The sequence below is a fragment of the Ruditapes philippinarum genome, unplaced genomic scaffold (genome assembly GCF_026571515.1).
Source record: "Ruditapes philippinarum isolate M1 unplaced genomic scaffold, ASM2657151v2 ctg5074_1_1_1_1, whole genome shotgun sequence".
Classification (NCBI taxonomy): Eukaryota; Metazoa; Mollusca; class Bivalvia; order Venerida; family Veneridae; genus Ruditapes; species Ruditapes philippinarum.
Window position 1 is genome coordinate 92,731 of NW_026867110.1, and position 20,818 is coordinate 113,548.

Below are 20,818 nucleotides of genomic sequence, written 5' to 3' on the forward strand. Positions count from 1 at the left end.
CATTAAACAAATTGTCCTCACCCTGAATTCTCCGGTCTATTAACATGGTTAAGTTATCTACATAAATGTAATATACACTTAAGTTAAAATTTAAAAAAATCAATTTGTGATTGATTGTTTATTTATCTATATCTCCTCTTACTCATATCTTATGAGATTTAATATGGATTGTATTAAAATGTTTTTTTGGAAATAAATTACATAGAATCCATGGAAAACCATGATAAAATGTGTACATCCGTTATCATGTACCTAATCATACAGTTTACTTAAATCTGATCGTAACCGCACACTCTTTTTGTAATGTTTAATATCTAAAGATATATCAAACCTTTTTTTCATGTCACCACGCATTTTTCTTGATAAAGGAAGTGACATTTTTTGTCCGGGTGGGACATTTTTATTCCATGGTTCATTAACAGCGATGTAAACAGTTGTGTGAAAATTATTGCGCGGTAGTGGCAGGGGATCTTTCAGTTGCCTTTTATAGCTTGTGATTCACTGTTTGTTCATATCAATTGAAAACTTGATTTATAAAATAGAACATTTTGGGAATAAATACAAAAGAAAATGTTTAAGGACATAGTTAATTACGTTACTTTGATTTGGATATTAAGCGTGATACATTTATCAGGTAAGTTTAACTTTCGTAGCAAGTTAATGTGATTTTTTTTCTCTACATTTGTTTACTACAACGTGTATGTAAGACGTTAACTTCATTTATTATTCATTATGTAAATATTATTTTAAACGTTGTGATCATGGAGTGCAAAACTATACAAAATGATAAATTGATCAGTGATCTGTGATATTCGATGTAACAGATCTATCTATCTCTTGACAAAATATTTTCACAAATATACAGGAAATTTGTGACTCAATAAAGTAATGATGTATTTATAAACTTAAGAAACATGTATGTCTGGGTGTATATCGATAAAAAAGAACTTCATCTGAATGTGACTTTAACTATTGACTCCCCTGTGTCGGTCAATTTTCACCTAACGCGCTATTCTATCAAAGCCCCTTTTCTTATATCACGAGTACGAAACTATGGAAATTTGATAGTATTTTTCAAACTGTTTAACCTCGTTTTCACCTCTATGTAAACAAATTCAAATCAGCCACTATCTTAGAGGATGGTATTCTCAAGTTACGCCTACATTGTTCATTAAAATATCTCGCACGTAATTTATCCTAATTTGGTTATTTGTGCGACATATATACAGTTTTAATTTATTATCATCTAAAGGTAATCGTTGTTGGTCTAGCTCAATCATTGAAAGAAGCTTTGCGGTTTTACATGTACGTTAAAAAAACTACATTATTGATAAGGTTAAAAAGTACTTGTGAAGTTAAAAAAAACATATTTACATAGCTAAAAATAAATCTTTTGACTAATGCACAAGTTTTTTATGATATAAAAGAAATGGTTGCACTTATCTTGTTAATCTCGTTATTTTAGAGCAAAAAAATGAATTTCAGCAATACAAATATATTAAATAAGAAATCTAAATTCAAGCATAAATATATGATATATACAAACTAAACATAAATGACAGTAATCACAGGAATACTTCTATATGTAACAGGAAAAACTCCGTGTTTCAAGTGTTTATCTTAGTTTCTTTTGATAACATTTCGACACTTTTGAATAACTGATCAATATTACAGAAACTATACTTAACTGACGATACCGTTATATTGACTTACCTACTTTTCTAAACCATAATAACTAAAATGTCACAGATTTTAACACATATGAAACAATGAAATAAAAAATATAAAACGTTCAAAATTCTTTATAAAGAAACATATTTCTGAACCTGACAAATGTGAACAAAACGCTGAAAATGAAATCTCCTGCTTTATTAACAGTATATTATAAAATAAATAAGGGTTATTATAGGGGTATCTTTATTTTGGCACCTTATTTGACTTAAGTGTATGTAACTAGGCTTGGATATCACGAAGCACGGGTATGCCGAATGTGGGATATTCCGAATGTGGTCCGTTCAAGCAAAATCGACGAGTAAAAAGATCAGGTACAACTATACTAACCCTTTCATATATACGTTGCCGACTTTAAATTTAAAATTCAAGAAATCTACAGATGATAGCAGAACCATCTACACAAAATAAAGAATATGGTAGATGGTCCGATCCTATTCTAGGCGTCGTCTAGATAAATTAACTCAATCGAATGTCGTTATGTTTTCGTGCAGTACAAATGTGTTGCAGAACTATTTATTAACGAGTACGTTAACAAATTTGCCAGATTGTTCTAATAGATATTGAAGAAAAGTGTCATGGATAGCCTTAAAGTCGTTATAAGATCGTTAATCTTGACTTGAGACATTGAAATTAAAATGCTGATTACACATGTGAGCTGTGCACGACATAACATTTAGACTAAGTATCCAGCACAAAATTTATATTTTGCATACCATATATACTAATACTGTTACACTGGGGCTTTCCAAACCCTTTTGTACCTATGACGGGGTTTTAATAAATTTACAAATTAAAAAAAGTACCCAGAGGTTCAAAAGATACATAGAGGTGACAGATTTGCTTGTTCACACCTCATTCATTACATTAATTTTAAAGGCATTGCAGAGATTTCAGTTCAATAAGTAAATGTCTACAAGGAACCCCAGTTCAAAATTTCTAGATCCAAAAAGCTATAAGCAACTTAACTGATCGAAACATGTTTGGTATTACTCGTTAAAAACCAAATAACTGCGTATAAGACACTATTGTTATTTTTTTCATTTTGATTTAGATAAAATTATTTATAACAATAATTTTATCAAACGTCGAGCATGAGTACCTTACTTGCTGATGGCAACAACTTTTATCAACCTTCGCAAAGCCCATTAATGAAATAACATCAAACTTGAAACTTGTATTCATCGAATGTCACAGAGGTTTCGAATTTATTTTCTTGATAAGGATCTTCAAAAATGCGGTAAACACAGGATTTCACAGTTTAGTTTATCATTAAACGTGAGTAGGTTATTCTTAATAAAGATTGTCTGATGTCCTGACAACAACACATACGCAGAGATACTACTTAATAACGAAAAGATAAAATAAAATGTTATATATGTTTTATAACTATTGGCATACATCCAAATAATATAGATAGAAAAAACAGGAAGGCTAAAAATCTTATCTCATTCGATTGCCTGTGTTTGGAGTGTTTTATTCAATAATAATATATATTTATACAATCACATACTTATACTGAAATGAAAATATTATCATAACATATATATCTTTACCCTAAGTTAAAGAAGAAGCTTTATTATGCAATAAAACACGTATCCATGAGAAGTAAATTGTAACTTTTTTTTTCTTTTTTGACTACCTTTTCTTTAAAAACTTAAATGTCAACATAGATACAAAATTGATGGTCTATAACATTACCTGTTTTTTTGTGACATGACTCACTGTCATTGGTTATTGACGCATAGTTTAAATAGCTCTGTTAAAACTTTAAACTCATAAAATTCAATACAGTGTGTGAAAATTGAAACATAATACATGAACATATTTTATGCACATTAAAACCACATCATTAATGCATGGCGTAACCTGAAACATTCTTTCTTTATAGTTACTCGCTCCAAAAATGTACTGAAATTTAAAAACAAATTTAATTTTGAACTGATTTGTTAAGGAATTTAAATTATGAATTGAAAAATTCAATGATGTCGATATTCTCTCAAGCATGTAAAAACTTTTGTTTAAGGTTAAACGTCAGTCTGATTTAATCATATAATATATAATTCTCCACATGAAATGCCTCGTTCTCTATCTCTAACGTTCTATTATTGAAAAATACCTGACAAATGAGCTTCAGTTTGATAATAAATCATCTGTATTTTCTTAGGTAAAACATAGACAATATCATTTTGATCTGAACCCAAGGTGAAAGGCAGGTGCAAATGTCAATGTCACTTAAAATGGAACTGATGTACAGTCAACCTCTAGAGTAAAGTACAATACAATAAATACAATATAGTACAGTGTATTTGCTTTAAACATTATGTATACAACGTTTCTAGCATATAGACAGGTAAAATAGTTGATACATGTAGCAACATCATGCAAAAACAAAATGTAATCAATTTTGGGTTAGCGGAGGGATATCTTGGTGCTACACTTTTTCAGTCTCTGTTTGGTGATTCTTTATGGCATTTCTGTTGTTAAAAAGGTCAATGCAAGGTTCGATTAAAAAGGTCAATGCAAGGTTCGATTACGTTTATTAACTAAAACAATTTTGATCATGCCTCTTGCCCAATGTCAGTTTGATTATCCATGTCGTTTTTGGTTTCATGGCCTTACTAATTACTAGAAAGATAAACTCCAGGTCAGGCATAATGAACTAATTAGGTTCGTACTTAATCTTGGCTATAGTAATGAATACTTAAAGGTTTAAATTGCTTTTTGGTTGGTTCAGAAAAGACTTGACCAAATTACCCTATGATATGTCTAAATAAAGTAAAAAATACCACCTTGCCCTTGGATATCAGGATGAAAACTTTATTTCCTTATACTCTATCCATTTTATACTAGGTCAGGTGAAGCGGTATGCAAAATCATTTGCATATGATAAATGAAGCTATATTCTGTGGAACGATTCTCTTCTGTAAGAAACAGGGCTTGAAAATTTAAAATTGCCAATAAAGGTCATTTTCTTAATATGTAATTGTTTAGCAATTAATGATGCTTATCCTTTTATGTCAGACTGAAAAAAAAGTATGAAAATAAGTGTATCATAATGAATTTTATGCATACTAGTCTCCAAAACGGTACTCAATGGCTAATTATCGCATCCATATTTTGCTTCTTTCACTTTTTGCAACTAGTACAGTTATAGTTGATTTAGTATTTTTATTTTGTTTGGATATCAAAATAGTAATTTGTTTATATGTCGCTACTATTATGATTGATAATTTCATATTCTACACTACTTTCTACAGATGATAAGCATCGGAGATACTCTAAAAGAATTATTTATTATAAACGTTATAAAATTCATTAGTGCTCGCCAATTTTTTTAAGCCAATCACCGACGAGGATTTTTCAAATTTTTAGGTTTCAAATCTTAATAGAACATATTTTATATAAACTGGACGTTTTATATTATAAAACGCAAGTGGGCGGAGCTAAGTTTCGAAGAGCGCTAAAGTGAAATATACGCATGTGCAGAGATCTTGAGGTTTACTCCTACTAATCAATATTTATGCATCATGTTTTTTTCCGTACACGCACATGTATATCGTCACTACGGCATAGAATTAAAAAAAGAGGTTCATTGAAATGAAAACAGGCAAAATAACAGTAAAAATGTTTTATTACTTACGGAACCAGTATCATTTTATAATTTCCAAATAAAAAGTTCACTTATTCCAACAAAGTATGTATGTAATATTTCTTACTTTTTATGTAAATATTACAGCCCGTGCCGCTGCAAAACCGAAAGTAGGGTGTATTTATTAATTTTACAAAAATATGTCGAGGTGACAGGCGAGGCAAGACATGTCGACTTTTTGTAGCTCATTGTGAAGTTGCATTACATGAAAATCGGGCACATGACAAATCAGCACATAAATAAAACATTCTAGTGTTCCGTGGTATACATCTTTTCTACGTGTCATACCTCCTTTCCTTATTACAATGAATTTTTACTGCATTGTTATCCATCGCTGGTTTGTTTTTAGCAGAGAATGGCCTGTGTATGTTCAAAGAGGGTACCGTGCAAAGAGGGTACCGATATGGATATGCACCGTGATATTGTCTGATTTACCTAGACAGAATGCGGGAATAAGCTATGCAAAACACGTGACCCGAATATGTGTACCGCTACCTCTTCCAAATATGGTTATACACATTTAGGCTATCGTGTGACGTCACGCAGTGTGTTGGGCGAAAAAAAATGGGCGGAGCACTAAGCCGGTTAGAGTGCATATTGGATGTTCTTCGTAAATAAGAAAGCTACAGTCGCTTCGCAAGCTCCGCTCCTTTTTAGCTTTCTTATTTACGAAGAACACCAAATATGCACTCTAACCTATACTTTTTGGCCATAATGAAGAAGAAAAAAAGTAAAATGTTTCTGAGGCATAATGTGCCGTTAATTTATGACTTTGAAATTTCATTTTAAGCCTCTCTATGTCAGAACTGTCAGCGCCTAAGGACGTCAGTGGAAATAAGATTTTTTTCATTTTTTTCTTTCTTTGTATTGTCCTTGGTACGATGACATTGGAATGTTTTTCATTTCTCATGTTTATTGTTATATGTTCATGTATTAGGTATGTTTTATCATGTTATTGCATTATACTGAAATAAAAAAAATCTTTTTTCTTATAATATTCTCATATTTACTACTTATATTATAATTTGCCACTCACCTGATATGAATAAAAAGAGATAAAACTTGTCTCTTTTCTTCTTGAATGGGTTCTTCACTACTTAGTCACTAAAAATAACAACTGCATGGTTCGAAAATTGGTTCGATTAGACTAGAAATATAAACAGGGAATTAAAATACAAAATTTAGATATGTATGTACTTATATCTACATTTCACCACATGCAGTTAAACGCCAAAGAATAGCAACAAGAATCGTCATGTATTTGTTGTCCGTCATGGTGTCAGACTGCAAGTTTGGAGTTGAAACTGTCTCTTATTGTCAAGGAGTTCTTGTGATAACTGTTACTGACTCTTCATTATGTTTTATATAAATAATATTTTTATTAAAGATTCGTCTGATGATGACAGTGTTTGTGAGCCGCCCTGGGAGAGATTTCACCAATCATGCATTGTATTTATACAGGGGAAAGACACATGGCAAGTAGCTCGAAACATGTGTTTAAGTATAAATTCCGATCTTTTGAGCATAATAAACAAACAAGAAGATGTAAGTTCACTCTTTTCTATTATTATCTTTTATATCAATGCTTAGTTACACTAATTATCTTCATTTGTCTGAATTATGTTATTAATTTTGGTTTATTTTGACATTTTGTACAGAATAAAACATTTATTTATCATGATTTAAATAAAGATAAACTTTAGATATCAAGTAAATATATAATTTTAATAAAGAGCAACTTTAGATATCATGTAAATGTATAATTTGAATAAAGACAAACTTTAGATATCAAGTGAATATATAATTTTAATAAAGAGCAACTTTAGATATCATGTAAATGTGTCAAGTAAATATCTTAGTGTTTATTTTGTTCGAAAACTTTTTGTTATGTACAATGAATATTGTATAAATGATTTATACTTATATATATCTGGTCAATATGTGTAACATAGAAAAGAATAAGAGATGCATGCCTTGTATCAGGAGATAGAACATTTTTTTCTTATTTATTTTTAAAATATTAACTTTTAAGTTGTCATTTCACAGCTTGAAATTGATCGGTTCTTATACCGCTACCGGAATGATTCTTTAAACTGGTGGACCGGGTTACATAAAGTGGATGGAACCTGGGTATGGACATATAATAATGAGAGCTATTCTGGAATACCGTAAGTTTACCTACTTATAATGATACTCATAATAATTATTGAAATATCTGCATATATCTGTATAGACATGTACAACTTTTATATAATTTCTTTATAGGGAAACTTTTTTCGTTAATAACAATAAACTTTTATTCCCACACTAAATGAGCATATTCGTGTTTGTCTTACCTAGTTTTTACTTATTTTCACCATGTCTAAAATCTTCTGGTCATTGGGTTATGTTCAACTTGAGCCCCGCCATAAAGTTTGACTGTTTACTATGTAATTTGCAATTAGCAGATTAAAATATGAAAACACATATACATTTTCGTCTTGGATTTTATTTGTATTAAATTGTTCAATCTATACATTTGTACACACAAAAACAGCGTGTTTTAACAAATTTCTGATGATTTTGAACAGAAAATGGGCGCCAAATACACAGTTGAACGACACACTTTCAGCGAATAAATGTGGCCTCATCGATTATCAGGGATATTTAAATGATGTGAACTGTAACACCAAACAACATTTCATTTGTGAACGAAACAAAAGTGAGTACTATCTTAAAACAAATGTGTTAGATACATACATGTATATCATTGTAAGTGCTTGAGTTTTATGGCTTTTTATATGGTTTTTAGTTATGTTTTTCTGGTCTTTCAGGATCATTGATTCCAGCACGTTTAAGTGTTAAAAATTGAGTATGTTTACAAATCTTATGTAAATCTTTGGTATTTGATATATACGTCACAAAATCATTTTTTGCACATTGTCTTTAAAACATATACATGTTTTCTGATTTCCGGATTGTATTTTGTTAAAGCAATACAGCTGACAACACCGACGCATTCATCTCCCACTACCCGAGTTTCAACAGCATCAACAATCTCGACAAATTCAACAGCAACACCAACCACAACAAGATCAACAACATACGCTATACCAACACCAGATATAAGAACACCATCTACGAGGATTACAGAAAGTCCTGACACTACGAGAAGAACAACCACCATTCTTCCATCATCCTTCACAAACACTACAACAAGTGGTATGACAACAGAGAGTACAACTGAAGTACCCATTAAGTCGACTACCACAATTGGCACAACTGAAAAAGAATTGACTAGTCCTAGTCAGTCTAACACTGATAGCACCATTACTGGAATCACGTCTGAAAACACGGTTGCTCCAACAACTGAGAGAAACACAACAGAGGACCACATTGTACACACGACTGAAACATCCACTGTAATCCCTATAACAAGAACTTCGTCAAAAAGTACGAGTGTCTATACAACTACTGTAAATGGGACAGAAAGTTCCACATCCTCGACACACATACCATTTACCGATGAACAAACTACACAAAATACATCAACAGAATCTCAAATAGAAGAAAAGGACCTTTTTCGGGTAATTAATGCAAAAATTTTTATGATATAATTGTTTAGTTTACAAATACTTTTATAGGACGCATTTGTCATATAAGAAAATAATGTAAATATAAATAACTTTTGAATACATTAACTTTGTAGTATGTTAATTATTCCCATTTATTTACAGATCATCGTAATAATTTTGATAAATAGTGGATATCAAATGAATGTGTGTTCCATACTATATTTATTGAACAAGTTGAATAAAAGATATATTATGAGAACTTCTGCCTATTGTATAAATTTTCTTTGTGTTTACCTTTAGGGATGCTTCAAAATAAACTACGAAAGCACGTGTCCACCAGTTGAAGCATTTGGGTTTTCTTGGCCTCGCTCTGCAGCTGATACACGGGTTAGAGTTCGTTGCAACACAGGTAAGATATAGATAAAATAGATGCTTTAACAAGAAAATGACAAGCAAAGAATAACAAACATGAAGTGATTGCTATAAATTAATAGTATACCTGTTTAAAGTTATGTCATTATTGCACTGTCATTATTTGAAATGAAAATTGTTATGAAAATAGCGTATCTTTTAATGATAAGCGATGCAACTGTTAATTCCAAAATTTATTTTAAAAATTTAAAACTATTGAATAACTTTGCAATATCTAAATTTCACAAATTTACAATTGACAAATTGTTTTACCTCATGTAGGTTTTGCAAATTGGAAATGTGACACGAATCCTACATGTTGGAGGGGTGAACCGGATGTCAAACAATGCACTTCGGAGAGCGTACAAGAACTTACAAATCAGGTATTACACGATATTTGTTAAAGAATAAGTAACAATATATAATTGTATCTTATTTTGATTTGTTAAATATTTGTTAAAATTTTAAGAAACTTTATTAAACTAACCGCTGCTACTGATATAAAAATATTGACTAGAATTCCATTTCTGTTAATCAGAGCGCAGAGGTGTAGCGAGGAGGAGGGTATTGGTGTCTAAATTTATGCTCATTGTTGAAACAGTCGTTTATCGTTATTTATAAAATGCGTTTTAAGTGTAATATATCATACATATGTATACTGATCTTTCAAGCATCTTATTTAGGTTTTACTCACATAAGAAATTTATCCCTTCTCCATGACACAAATCAAATATTCATTAAAACAATCAAATATCATTCCTCAGATGGAAGAATTTCTAACAAATACCAGCAACTCAGAAAAAGCAATTGAGTTTACAGTTAATTTAGCGGCATCCGTAGAAACAGAGAATGTGATGTCAGAACAAGATTTATTCCAGTCAACAAAATTAATGGACGCGGCTTCAAAAGCCAAGCCAAAGAACTCGACTGAAGCAACTAGTATCATCAGGGTAATACATTAACTTTATTTGCAATCATTTATATCGAAAATATGTGTATATTTAAACCATTGGACGCCTTTATCTTATATATTTTAAATAATTTTAGACAATTTTGTTGGAAGAAATTAGTAATCATAATTATATTTGCTTGGTTGGAATATTTAAGAAGCAATATCTTAGTTCACATCTGTTATTATTTGTTGTTTTCATAAGAACGTTGCTAAATGTGGGAGCGGTTTGGTCGGAAAGACGGAGACATGGACGTCTATGAACAAAGAAAGTCAGAGGTCAGTAGCATCGTCATTGCTTACATCTATGGAATCTGTTACCAATAATATGATTGAAAGCTTTGAGGAGCCAATAGTGGAAACTATACAGGAGGAAAACATGGGTATTACTTTCGAATTCTTTCTTATAACATTTTGAAATATTTTTGCTAATTTTGTTTTTACTTTCTATTCCTTTTAGTTTATTTGGTGTTGTTATTGTTGTTGTTTTGTTGTTGTTTTTTTGTAGGGGAAGGGGTAGTATTTGCCAATTAATGTCCGGTCTTGGCGTTTCTAGGACTTCTTTACAAGCATTTATTTTATTTCTGTTTTCATTGTGTTAAAATGTGGCAAAGAAATGTGATATTTAAAGGTTGATACTAGCATATGGAGCTGTCAGACAGGAAAATAACATTTTTGGGGTGTATTCGCTACATTCAAGATAAATGAATGGGTTTGCAATTAAAATCAACACGGAAATTATATCATTTTCCAGCAATACAGCTACAAGTTATCGATGTTGACAAAAACGGATCAGAAGCAGTAGACACTATCTTTAAAGCAGACGAAAATGATTTTGCAATACCGCAGGAAAATTTAAAGCGTTTTAGCACAGGTATATTGTTATGTTCTGAATATTTTTACTTGAAAGAATAAAGCAAATATAAAGGCTTTGTATATACATTTATTTTATGAGGGCTATGTTAAAGATATTAAAGATGTTTTACCGTGTACTTATTTACCAGGATATTCAACATGTGATATGTATATTTGTTATATTTTTACAAAATAGATAATAAAAGTATGTTTCGATTATTTTTATTAATCTCTCGCCGCTGATTCGGAAATCATGAGAGATTTGTAGTCTGTCACTTGCGGAGACATTGATGATTTACTGGCTAGTTATTCAGGAAAGCAAATTGGTTGGAAGAACCTACGAGATATGACAAAAATGAGTTAATCAGCGTAAGGACCTAGAAACAAGCCAACAAAAGTTATTTTTCTAACTATGCAAACACTTTTATTTCAAGGTGGTTTGGCGAGATTGGTGTTCATCAACTATAAGTCAGTCGGAGATTATATGGTTCCAAACGACTACAATGCAGACGACTTTATAGAACGCCAAATGATAAGTCAAGTGATTAGCGCGTCTCTCAGCGAAAAACCTGCGAACGAACCGCTGCTCCAACCGGTCGTATTCACTTTGAAAGTCGAGAAGGTAGATGCATTTACAAACATACTAAGTAAAATTTTAAGCTACATTTTAAATTTTACAGAAATGCATGCCAATTGAATATCACCCTTTAATTTTGACTTTAAGTACTAACACTTGATATAACACTTTATACAGAAATGTTTTGAAAAAGAATTTGTTTGAGTTTTGTATGATAATAAAATAAGGTAAAATTATGTAATAATTTTTCTTTTGTAGATGAAGCCAGACCAAAACATAACACAACTTTGCTCCTTTTGGAATTTTAGTCTTGGGTATTAGTCAATTTTCGATATTCATATGTCTTAAACTTTTTTACAAATATGAGGTAACAACGTTGTATATCTTATTTTTTAAACATTTATATCTTTGTTGTACAAATTTGATATATTCTTCCTACTAACCACTGTACTGTACATAATTATGTAGGATTGATCAGTATTCCTTTCACACCATATTTATAGAAAAAAATGACCATCATGTCTAAATGAATCATGTTGAGTAATGTAACTGGCTGACTGTTATTATTTTCATGAATTAAATTCTAGGAACTTAGTCATCCCCACATTTTTTATTACAGACATACCGGAGCATGGTCGCAGGAAGGCTGTTCACTTAAAGAGAATAACAATTCACATGTGACGTGTCAATGTGATCATCTTACCAACTTTGCAATCCTTATGGATGTCCATAGCACTAAGGTCAGTTTGAAAATATCCATGTCTTCATGTATATGTTTTCACTGAATTTGAGAAAGAATATCAATCAGAACTTTTAATATGCTAGTAATTTTTAGAGAAAAACAGTTTTAATAGTCTAGTTTCGTGTACAAGTGTTTGCCAATTTAACGCATTATTTCCATGATCGTGTTTGTATTGTCGGTAAACGACTATCAATGTTGTATGTTTTCAGGTTGCAGATGTCCATTCAATTGTTCTGTCATATATAACATATGTGGGAATTATCATATCCATTATTTGTCTGGTGATGTCTTGGATAACATTTGTGTGTCTCAGGTACTTTCTTAGCTTACGTTTTGAATAGATAAATAGAATACAGTCCCTTTGCTTGTCGGCTTTATTAAAGAAAATTAAAATGACTGAAAAATAAGATACTGACAAACATGACTAAATTGCAAAATATTGCAGATTCGATCTGTTTCATCAAAAAATCAAAATAACATATTCGTTCAAACAAGCATTTGTTTTTGTTGGCAGTTTTAATTAATGGGTCGTTCATGATTAAACAGGATGGCTTTAATACATTTGTATGACTTAATACTCGAGTAGATTTACTGAATACAATATCTTATGACTAGCATCATTGGAACTAAGTTTTCTAGATCAGAGTCAAAAAACAAAAACAAAAAACAACTGTTCCCTACTTTTTATACAAAATCATGCTTGACTGGTAAAGCATCTCTTTCCGATGTTTTTTTCAAAGTCCGTATTAACTTTACATATGATTACAGTATAAGATGTATACGCGGATCAAGGAGTAGTTATGGATACGGGGAAGGCAAAGAGTATTATGGAAATAGCAGTAGTTATTCTGGGTCTACTGCCAGTTCACGGTATAAATAATGTTCACAATATGACTAACGCATGCTCACAATATCATTTATATTTACCCAACGTTACACTTTTATCTCTCGGTTTTGAGAAAACTTATTTAGTTCTCAAAATCAGTCTAATTTACTCTGCTTTCGGGATAAATAAACATGCTTTTTCGTCTAAATAACACACACTCTTTCCCATTTTCACAGTATTTTCACTTTATTATATATCATTTCACTATAAACACATATCATGATATAAAGAACACATACTCCCGCCAATGGTAACCATGGTATATATAGAACAAACTCGCGATACAAATATCACATTCTTTATGTTTGGAAACAATTGCTCTGTCATAATGATGTATATACAGCAATAGTGGCACAAGCTTTTGGTATAAAAAGACATGACAATTGTGGTTTAATAACATTTAGGGCATTTTAGATGCTTATAACCTGAAAAACGTAATGCTGATTTTGAAATTATTTGTCATAAAAGTAGCAAAATGTAAACAAAGTAGTATTTTGACTTAATAATTATAACTGCACTAATTGCCAAAAGTAACAGGCGCAAAAAAACATTGTCCAGGCAATTGGTTAATTAATAATTTAAGTAGTAGTTGAAACTGTAACAGGACACTAAAATAAAAAAAAAATATTAGCATTTGTAGGCTTAACGGGCCTTTAAAAAAAAGTAGAAATTTTCACGGATACGGATATAAAAGATGAATAAAAATAGAGACTCAATACTTCGTTTATGATGTAAACAAATATGATGACATGTTTGCAGCTATTCTTCACGTTATATTCGAAGATTTAGTGAGAGAGTATTTAGAAAATAAAAGAAGTTCACTGTTTTGCATGGCAAAAAATCTGTACAACTATACAGTCTATCCAACTTACATACTGACATATGAGCCGCATCACGACAAAACCAACATAGTGCGTTTTCGACCAGCATGGATCCAGACCAGCTGATCAGGATCCATGCTGTTCGCTTACCAACTCTATTACAAGTAGAGAAACTGATAGCGAACAGCATGGATCCTGATCAGACTGCGCGGAAGCGCAGGCTGGTCTGGACCCATGCTGGTCGCAAACGCATTATGTTGGTTTTGTCGTGACGCGGCTCATATGATTTTGGAATTATGTTTAGTGTTTTAGAATAGCCGTTTAACAATCAATAGATCCATCAAAGTATGAGAAAAATAAAACAGTTTTTGAAAATGTTTATGGTAGTGTCAAATGTATAAATACTAACTTAGTTATTAACAACTCTGTGATGGTGATAGGGTTGTTCCCAATTGATTTTGCTCTTGTCTGAATGTATATCTTTTTAACGTTTAAATGTTCATAACATTGGCAACATTAACTAAATGTAATCCATAAACTAATTTTTCTTTAAGCTATTTCTGCAAGTGATAAGTCGGTTTTATGAACTAACTAAATAACTAACTAACTAACTAACTAACAAACATATAATGTTGATACATTTTAACTTTTTATCGAATATACTTATAGCAAATCCTAAAAATTTTTTGTTTATTTTTTTATATTTTCATTGTATTGCTTTTTAAATTATAATGGATTTTTTTTTTAGATTTGCTTTTAAAAAAAGCTATGATATTTTTGTAGTATATGATATTTTTTATAGCGTTCATATATTATATGTAGTCTCCGTAAAATGTATATACTTTTTCTTTTTTTTGTTTAAGGCTTTTTAATAATATGAATTCACCCATAATGTACATAACAATGTTTTCTTATATTAAACAAAATAAAGATAGTTAATACAGTATGTACGAACTACCTTAAAATGAAAGGCAAGGTAGACTAACACATTTTTTCAAATTCTTTACTTGGATGCAATGTGTTTTGGAATTGTTAAATTTATTACAATTAAAACTTTCTCATTATTTTGACTTTTCAAAATTAAGATTGTTATTGTATAAATGAATCGAAATGTTGTTTGAAATGTCTAGATTTGTTTTTCCTTTTCGATCTAATGAATTGAAATGTTTTTGAAATGTCTTAATTTGTTTTACAGTTTCGATTCGATCTAAATGCTTCATATCGTCCATTCTGTTTTGAAATGAAACACATTTTGTTTCGTACGATCATATGCTTCAATTTTGAAATTTAATGTTCATTGTTTTTTCAGTTCTATTTCATTTCTTGAGTGTAATTCAATTTGACATATTTTTTGTTCAATTTCGCCGATAAGAAGAATTTGAACAACTTGCAATTGCGTAAGCAGACGAGGGTGTTAAACAATATATATCCTAATCATATGTATATATATATTTCAAACAAGGATATACATTTTTATGGTCATTCAATAGGTAAGTAGTAAACATGTGGTTTCATAAAAATATTTTGACAAACAAAATGATTTTGATAAATGTGATCTTACTTTTACTTTAGATCCATTCAAGGAGAGAGAAATTCCATACATAAGAATCTGGCATTCTGTCTTTTTATAGCAGAAGTTCTATTTCTGTTTGGGATAGAAAGAACGGATAATAAGGTACGTTCTGATATCTAACTGTGTAGGATTAGATCAAAATATTGTACTTTTCATATTTTTAATAAGGTTTTCTTTATATTTTTTTCTTTTATACATTTTGTGTTTTTTTCCGTAATATTTTAGAAACACACTCATCTCTGTGTGCAACTCTTCCTATATTCTAAATGATATTTTGAACAGAACTATTGTCATTAAGTGCCTAAGTGCAAGTTATAGAGGTTTTGTGATATAATCAATTTGGAGGAAGTTATAAACCCTTTTGCTGTTTTGGGGATTTTAATGTTAAAAGGAATAAATACGCTTCTGTGCAAAGATCTTTACGTACTAAAACATTTCTATATGAGACAATTCCTGTAATTCCTATATTATTATGCTAAAATCTATATAAAACATGAATGTAGTATAATTGTACATTTTTAAATTGTATTGTTGCATTTTTAATCTACAATATATTTGCAATTATTCACATCATTTTAATTTCAACTTGCATGTTTTTGTATTATTTCATTTGTATTATTTCAGATTGCCTGTGCTGTCATAGCAGGATTTTTACATTATTTCTTTCTGTCAAGTTTTACATGGATGTTTGTTGAGGGTATCCATATAGTATTTATGTTGGTACAAGTGTTTGACGCCGCCAGATCTCGACTTAAATACTACTATATCATAGGATATGGTATGTTTACTTTAGTATTTGTATAGTCTAATGGTCATTTGTCTCTCACCTTTTATTCAGAAATTATATTAAATGATTAGTCAGTCACTTACAATGAAATTGGTAATTACTGGTTAGTTATCCAGGAAAGCCGTTTTGTTGGATCGACCGTAGAGATTTGACGAAATGTGTTAAAATCGGCGTAGTTCAGAATACAATTTGCCTTTAGTTTATTTTATATCTAAAATGATTAATTGTAATCGGTACTTTAAAGCAAAAGATAAGTTTTGTTTTAGAGACAAATAAACCGGCTCTAAAATGTTCCTTGAAGATATAAGCATCACCCTTGAAAAGTCTCTTGAACTACATTTCTACATTGCTTTGCTTTAAACAATTTATTATACATACATATATATCATTTAAACATTCATGGGTATTCATATTTACTGTTTGTGTTAAGTAATTACATAATAATGTTTGCATTTGTCGTATCTTCATATTTATATTATTCTTACTAAACTTTTCAAGAAGGAAAAAAGGTTGCTAACACAGTGAGATGTGTTACTGTAAGCTACTGTCTAAACTATTTCAGTTGAAGATTCAAATAGATTTAAAAAAGCTTGAAAACTTGCTTTTTATTTTTCCTTAAGAATTTAAAAAAAATCAATTATTGCCATAAATATTATAATTTTTTATGCTCCTTTCTAGTTTGCTATTTCTACTTTGTATATTTTAAAGGGTTTCCTTTTAAAAAACCCAAAAAGCCCTCCACAAAAATTTTCCTAAAAAAAAGTACTGAAAATGTTCATTAAATTTTCTGTTTTTCCTCAGTTTGATTTTATAGAATTAAGTAGATAGTATGACGGAAATTTGTTTCAAATTTGGCCTATATACCTATGTACTGTGGAAGATTGATTGAACTTGTGTTTCTGTTATTAATGGATTATTTTTTATAAAAGTTGAAACATAATGTCATTCCTATATTGATTATCTAATTTAGTTAATGTATATTTAATTATTTTTTGTTAGAAGCTATTATCTTATATACAAGATTTAAAAAGGACAAACAAAAGAATGAGTGCTTTAAATGTTTTAAATATATTTTACAGTTGTTGGTTGACATCAGAAAGAAGTTTTATTTGGAGCTTTGCTGGTCCTATTGTTTTCATTTTGTTGGTAAGTTATGTTTAATATAGTAAACATTTATATTTGATATCATGATTTTTAACAAACAATTTATCAATTGTCAAATTATAATATTCCATTTATTGACTCATTTGTTAGAATATGAGCTTCTTTTCACATGATAAGTGTGGTTATATATAAACATTTACTTATTTTCATTTCCTATCCATAAAATATATATTAGAAGCAGACGTGTTCAATCTAGTTAGTTTATACGAATTTGATATAAACTTATTGAAATACTTTCGAATTCGTTCATGAAACCATCCAGTACTAAGCAATGAGTGTTAAGTTCTTGCCCATAGAATCAATGGCGTCCCCCTGACAGGGTCTGCATCAACGCGACCAGCAATCCCTAGTTTACCAGTCCCACTCGGCTATGCTGCCATTACAATATTAAAAGTGTAATTTAATTATCATATTATATTTTAGGTGAACCTTGTCGTCCTCGTATATGCTATGTTTGCTGTATGTAAACATTCCGAGTATGTGTTTACTAAAGACAAGTCCACGTCCTACAACATCAAGTAAGTAAATTGGATAAGCACGTACACAAATATAATATACTCTTATTTCTTGACATATATTTTGATACCTTTTTACAAGGCACTCTGTTCCTTTTCAATGACAGCATCCAACTGATGACCCCTTTTTTCTCCTATCTCATCATTATTAAGACAAGTTTGTAATTCTCAATTTAAGCCATAACCTGCTGAATTTATTCGATAGATTTGACCCGCTTTCATTTTAGAACGGTTTTTAAAATCAATTTTTTGGGAAATCAAGATAAAAATCAAAACTTATTCAGCTAACCGCATACCTGCTCAGACTGCAGTGTTCAGACGTGCAGACTTGCCTAGCTCTATACTGTTGACAAAGGTTAACGGGTGATTACTTTTGGATCCATCAGATTATTGTTAGAATTATTATTGGAGTCATTAATCAAATTTATTTCGGGATTTTGAAAGTTATTTTTAAAATACAAAGTAAACCAAATGAATTAGAAATAATTTTAGTATTTTGGAAAATACTGTTATCATACATATTCTATATCTTGTACTTAATGTAATGCGTAAGACGCGGTCTTTATCAGGTAATTAATATCATTCTCAAAATCATTTAAGATTATTTTACTTTGAAATTAGGTAAAAATTAAAACGTACTTTGTTTTCAGGTCATGGATACAGGGGGCGTTGGCGATGGAAGTTCTGTTGGGACTTACATGGGTGTTTGGATATTTCTATATCAGTGAAGAAGCGATACCTATTGCATACTTATTCACAATTTTCAACAGTCTTCAAGGCCTTTTTATCTTTGTTTTCCATTGCCTGCTCAACAAAAAGGTGATTTTTATATATATATATATATTATATATATATATTTTATAAACTTTCCTGTAATAACATTTAGAGCGGTTATGTACCTTAAATTGGACATATAAATTGTTTTATACTATTTTTGATTCAGATTTTTTGAGCCTTGCACTTTTGTTTGAATTTTGATAATGTGTGGAAATTTATTTATCTTTCAATTCTTTAATTGTTGCCTTTCAAAATCTATTTGAAAGACGTTGCTTTGATTTATGTCCTGTAGGTTTGTTAGTTATAATTTCTATAAAAGCGAAACCTCGCAAAAATAGTTGGATCACCATCAGTTACAAGCATTTTTTTGCATTTAGGCTTTATTATGTAATTCTTTTAAATTACAGTATTTGTTATAAAATTGCTCGAAATTTAGTATACAAATATTGAACACAAAACTGTCAGAAATTAACACTGAAATTTCCTCCTTTAAAGGATTATTTTGTTATAGAAACCAATCGGATATTGGCTGTATCATTTGAGTAAACTGTGCGTCATTTGTTACAATTACTAAACAAGTCTAAGGAGATCTTATCGGAACGCAAAGCAGTGTTTCCTCAATTATCAAGTGCGTAAAAACGCGTGACTCATACATACAGTTAAACACGAAACAAGTTCTGAACTAGAGGTTCGTTACTGACACTGCAGAATTCGTTTAAGAATAGTTCTTTATTTTATTTTACCAAGTATATAAATGCCAATGAACTATCCAGATTTCAGTTTGAAATTTTAAAATAACAAATGTATGACAGAAAGTCGAAAATAAAATCTTAGGACAACAATGTTATATCTTGTTAATGCTTCAAGGTATTTGACCATAAGTTCTAAACTTGAATTTTTCGATATTAAATGGACATTTCACGTATCTTATCTAAAGGTTTTTATTGAAAATAAGCCTTTATATTTAGGTGAATCTGTGTATCATTCCTTCTTTGAGAATTTTGTGTATCTTAGCCGGACAATCATACAGTTTGCTCATCAGACATCAAACATTATAACATTATTATCTTGGTTTCATACATTTTTTTTTATTCTACTCAGGTCCGGAAGGCATATTCTCGGTTCATAGATTACCCAGGGAGACTGACGTCAAGCGGGACACATTCAACTAAAGCTGACCAGCAGAATGGATCAGGTCCTACATTTGCATCATATCACATGCGTGGAACGAGAAAACATTCAAAATTTTTAGATCTTACGAATGACAGACGTCCGTCATCTATGTCCACAACATCTGCTTAAAACCAAATTTACAAGAGACTATATCAAATAATTTGCTAAATACTACAAAACTACAATGTGTATACTACTACAAAATGAAAAAAGATACACAAGATGGTCTAGAATTCGTAAGATTGCCATATATATTAGATGAATAGTGAACGCTCAAATGGCTAGAACATAGACGTTTCTTGCATTCTCTAAGACCAATGTGCTTGTTACATTGACAACTTTAGTACAGCAAGAAAGCAGTACAATAAAACCTTATTTAATTGCTTATGTTGCTTTTACTTGTTGAATTATTATATTTGTTTCATATGTTGCATTTACTGTAGGAAACAAATCATGTGTATCTTTTAGTATTACTTGGTGCTATTTATATCATTTTGTTGCATTTCTCGGTGATGTTTTTTTTCGGTGTTTTTTTACATGCTGTACAGTATACTTTGTGTTTTCCTTTAGATCTTGACTATGCTCTTGCCAATTGTAAGGCATTGTGTAAAAATGAAATTATTTTTCTTCTTTAAGTTAGGAAGAAGAACA

The 20,818-nt window shown here is 30.4% G+C and overlaps 2 protein-coding genes across 3 annotated transcripts; both read left to right on the top strand.

Moving 5' to 3' along the window:
* Positions 1–249: 249 nt before the first annotated feature.
* On the top strand, positions 250–16,558 carry LOC132734883 (adhesion G protein-coupled receptor L3-like). Of its 2 annotated transcripts, XM_060721747.1 has the most exons (17): positions 250–634; positions 6,771–6,928; positions 7,430–7,551; positions 7,954–8,084; positions 8,357–8,949; positions 9,238–9,346; positions 9,631–9,731; positions 10,113–10,298; positions 10,503–10,680; positions 11,052–11,171; positions 11,587–11,774; positions 11,988–12,043; positions 12,349–12,469; positions 12,681–12,784; positions 13,240–13,341; positions 15,751–15,853; positions 16,376–16,558. In XM_060721747.1, the coding sequence occupies exons 1-17, from the start codon at positions 571–573 to the stop codon at positions 16,553–16,555; spliced, it is 2,616 nt and encodes an 871-aa protein (XP_060577730.1). In that variant the 5' UTR covers positions 250–570; the 3' UTR covers positions 16,556–16,558. The 2 variants fall into 2 exon arrangements, with proteins under 2 accessions (XP_060577730.1, XP_060577731.1); XM_060721748.1 differs by lacking the exon at positions 13,240–13,341 and having other exon boundaries at positions 251–634.
* Positions 16,559–17,553: 995 nt separating this feature from the next.
* On the top strand, positions 17,554–20,303 carry LOC132734884 (adhesion G protein-coupled receptor L2-like). Its single transcript, XM_060721749.1, has 4 exons — positions 17,554–17,684; positions 18,126–18,220; positions 18,868–19,036; positions 20,096–20,303. Exons 1-4 carry the CDS (start codon positions 17,583–17,585, stop codon positions 20,294–20,296), a joined length of 567 nt encoding a protein of 188 aa, XP_060577732.1. The 5' UTR covers positions 17,554–17,582; the 3' UTR covers positions 20,297–20,303.
* The last annotated feature ends 515 nt before the right edge of the window (positions 20,304–20,818 follow it).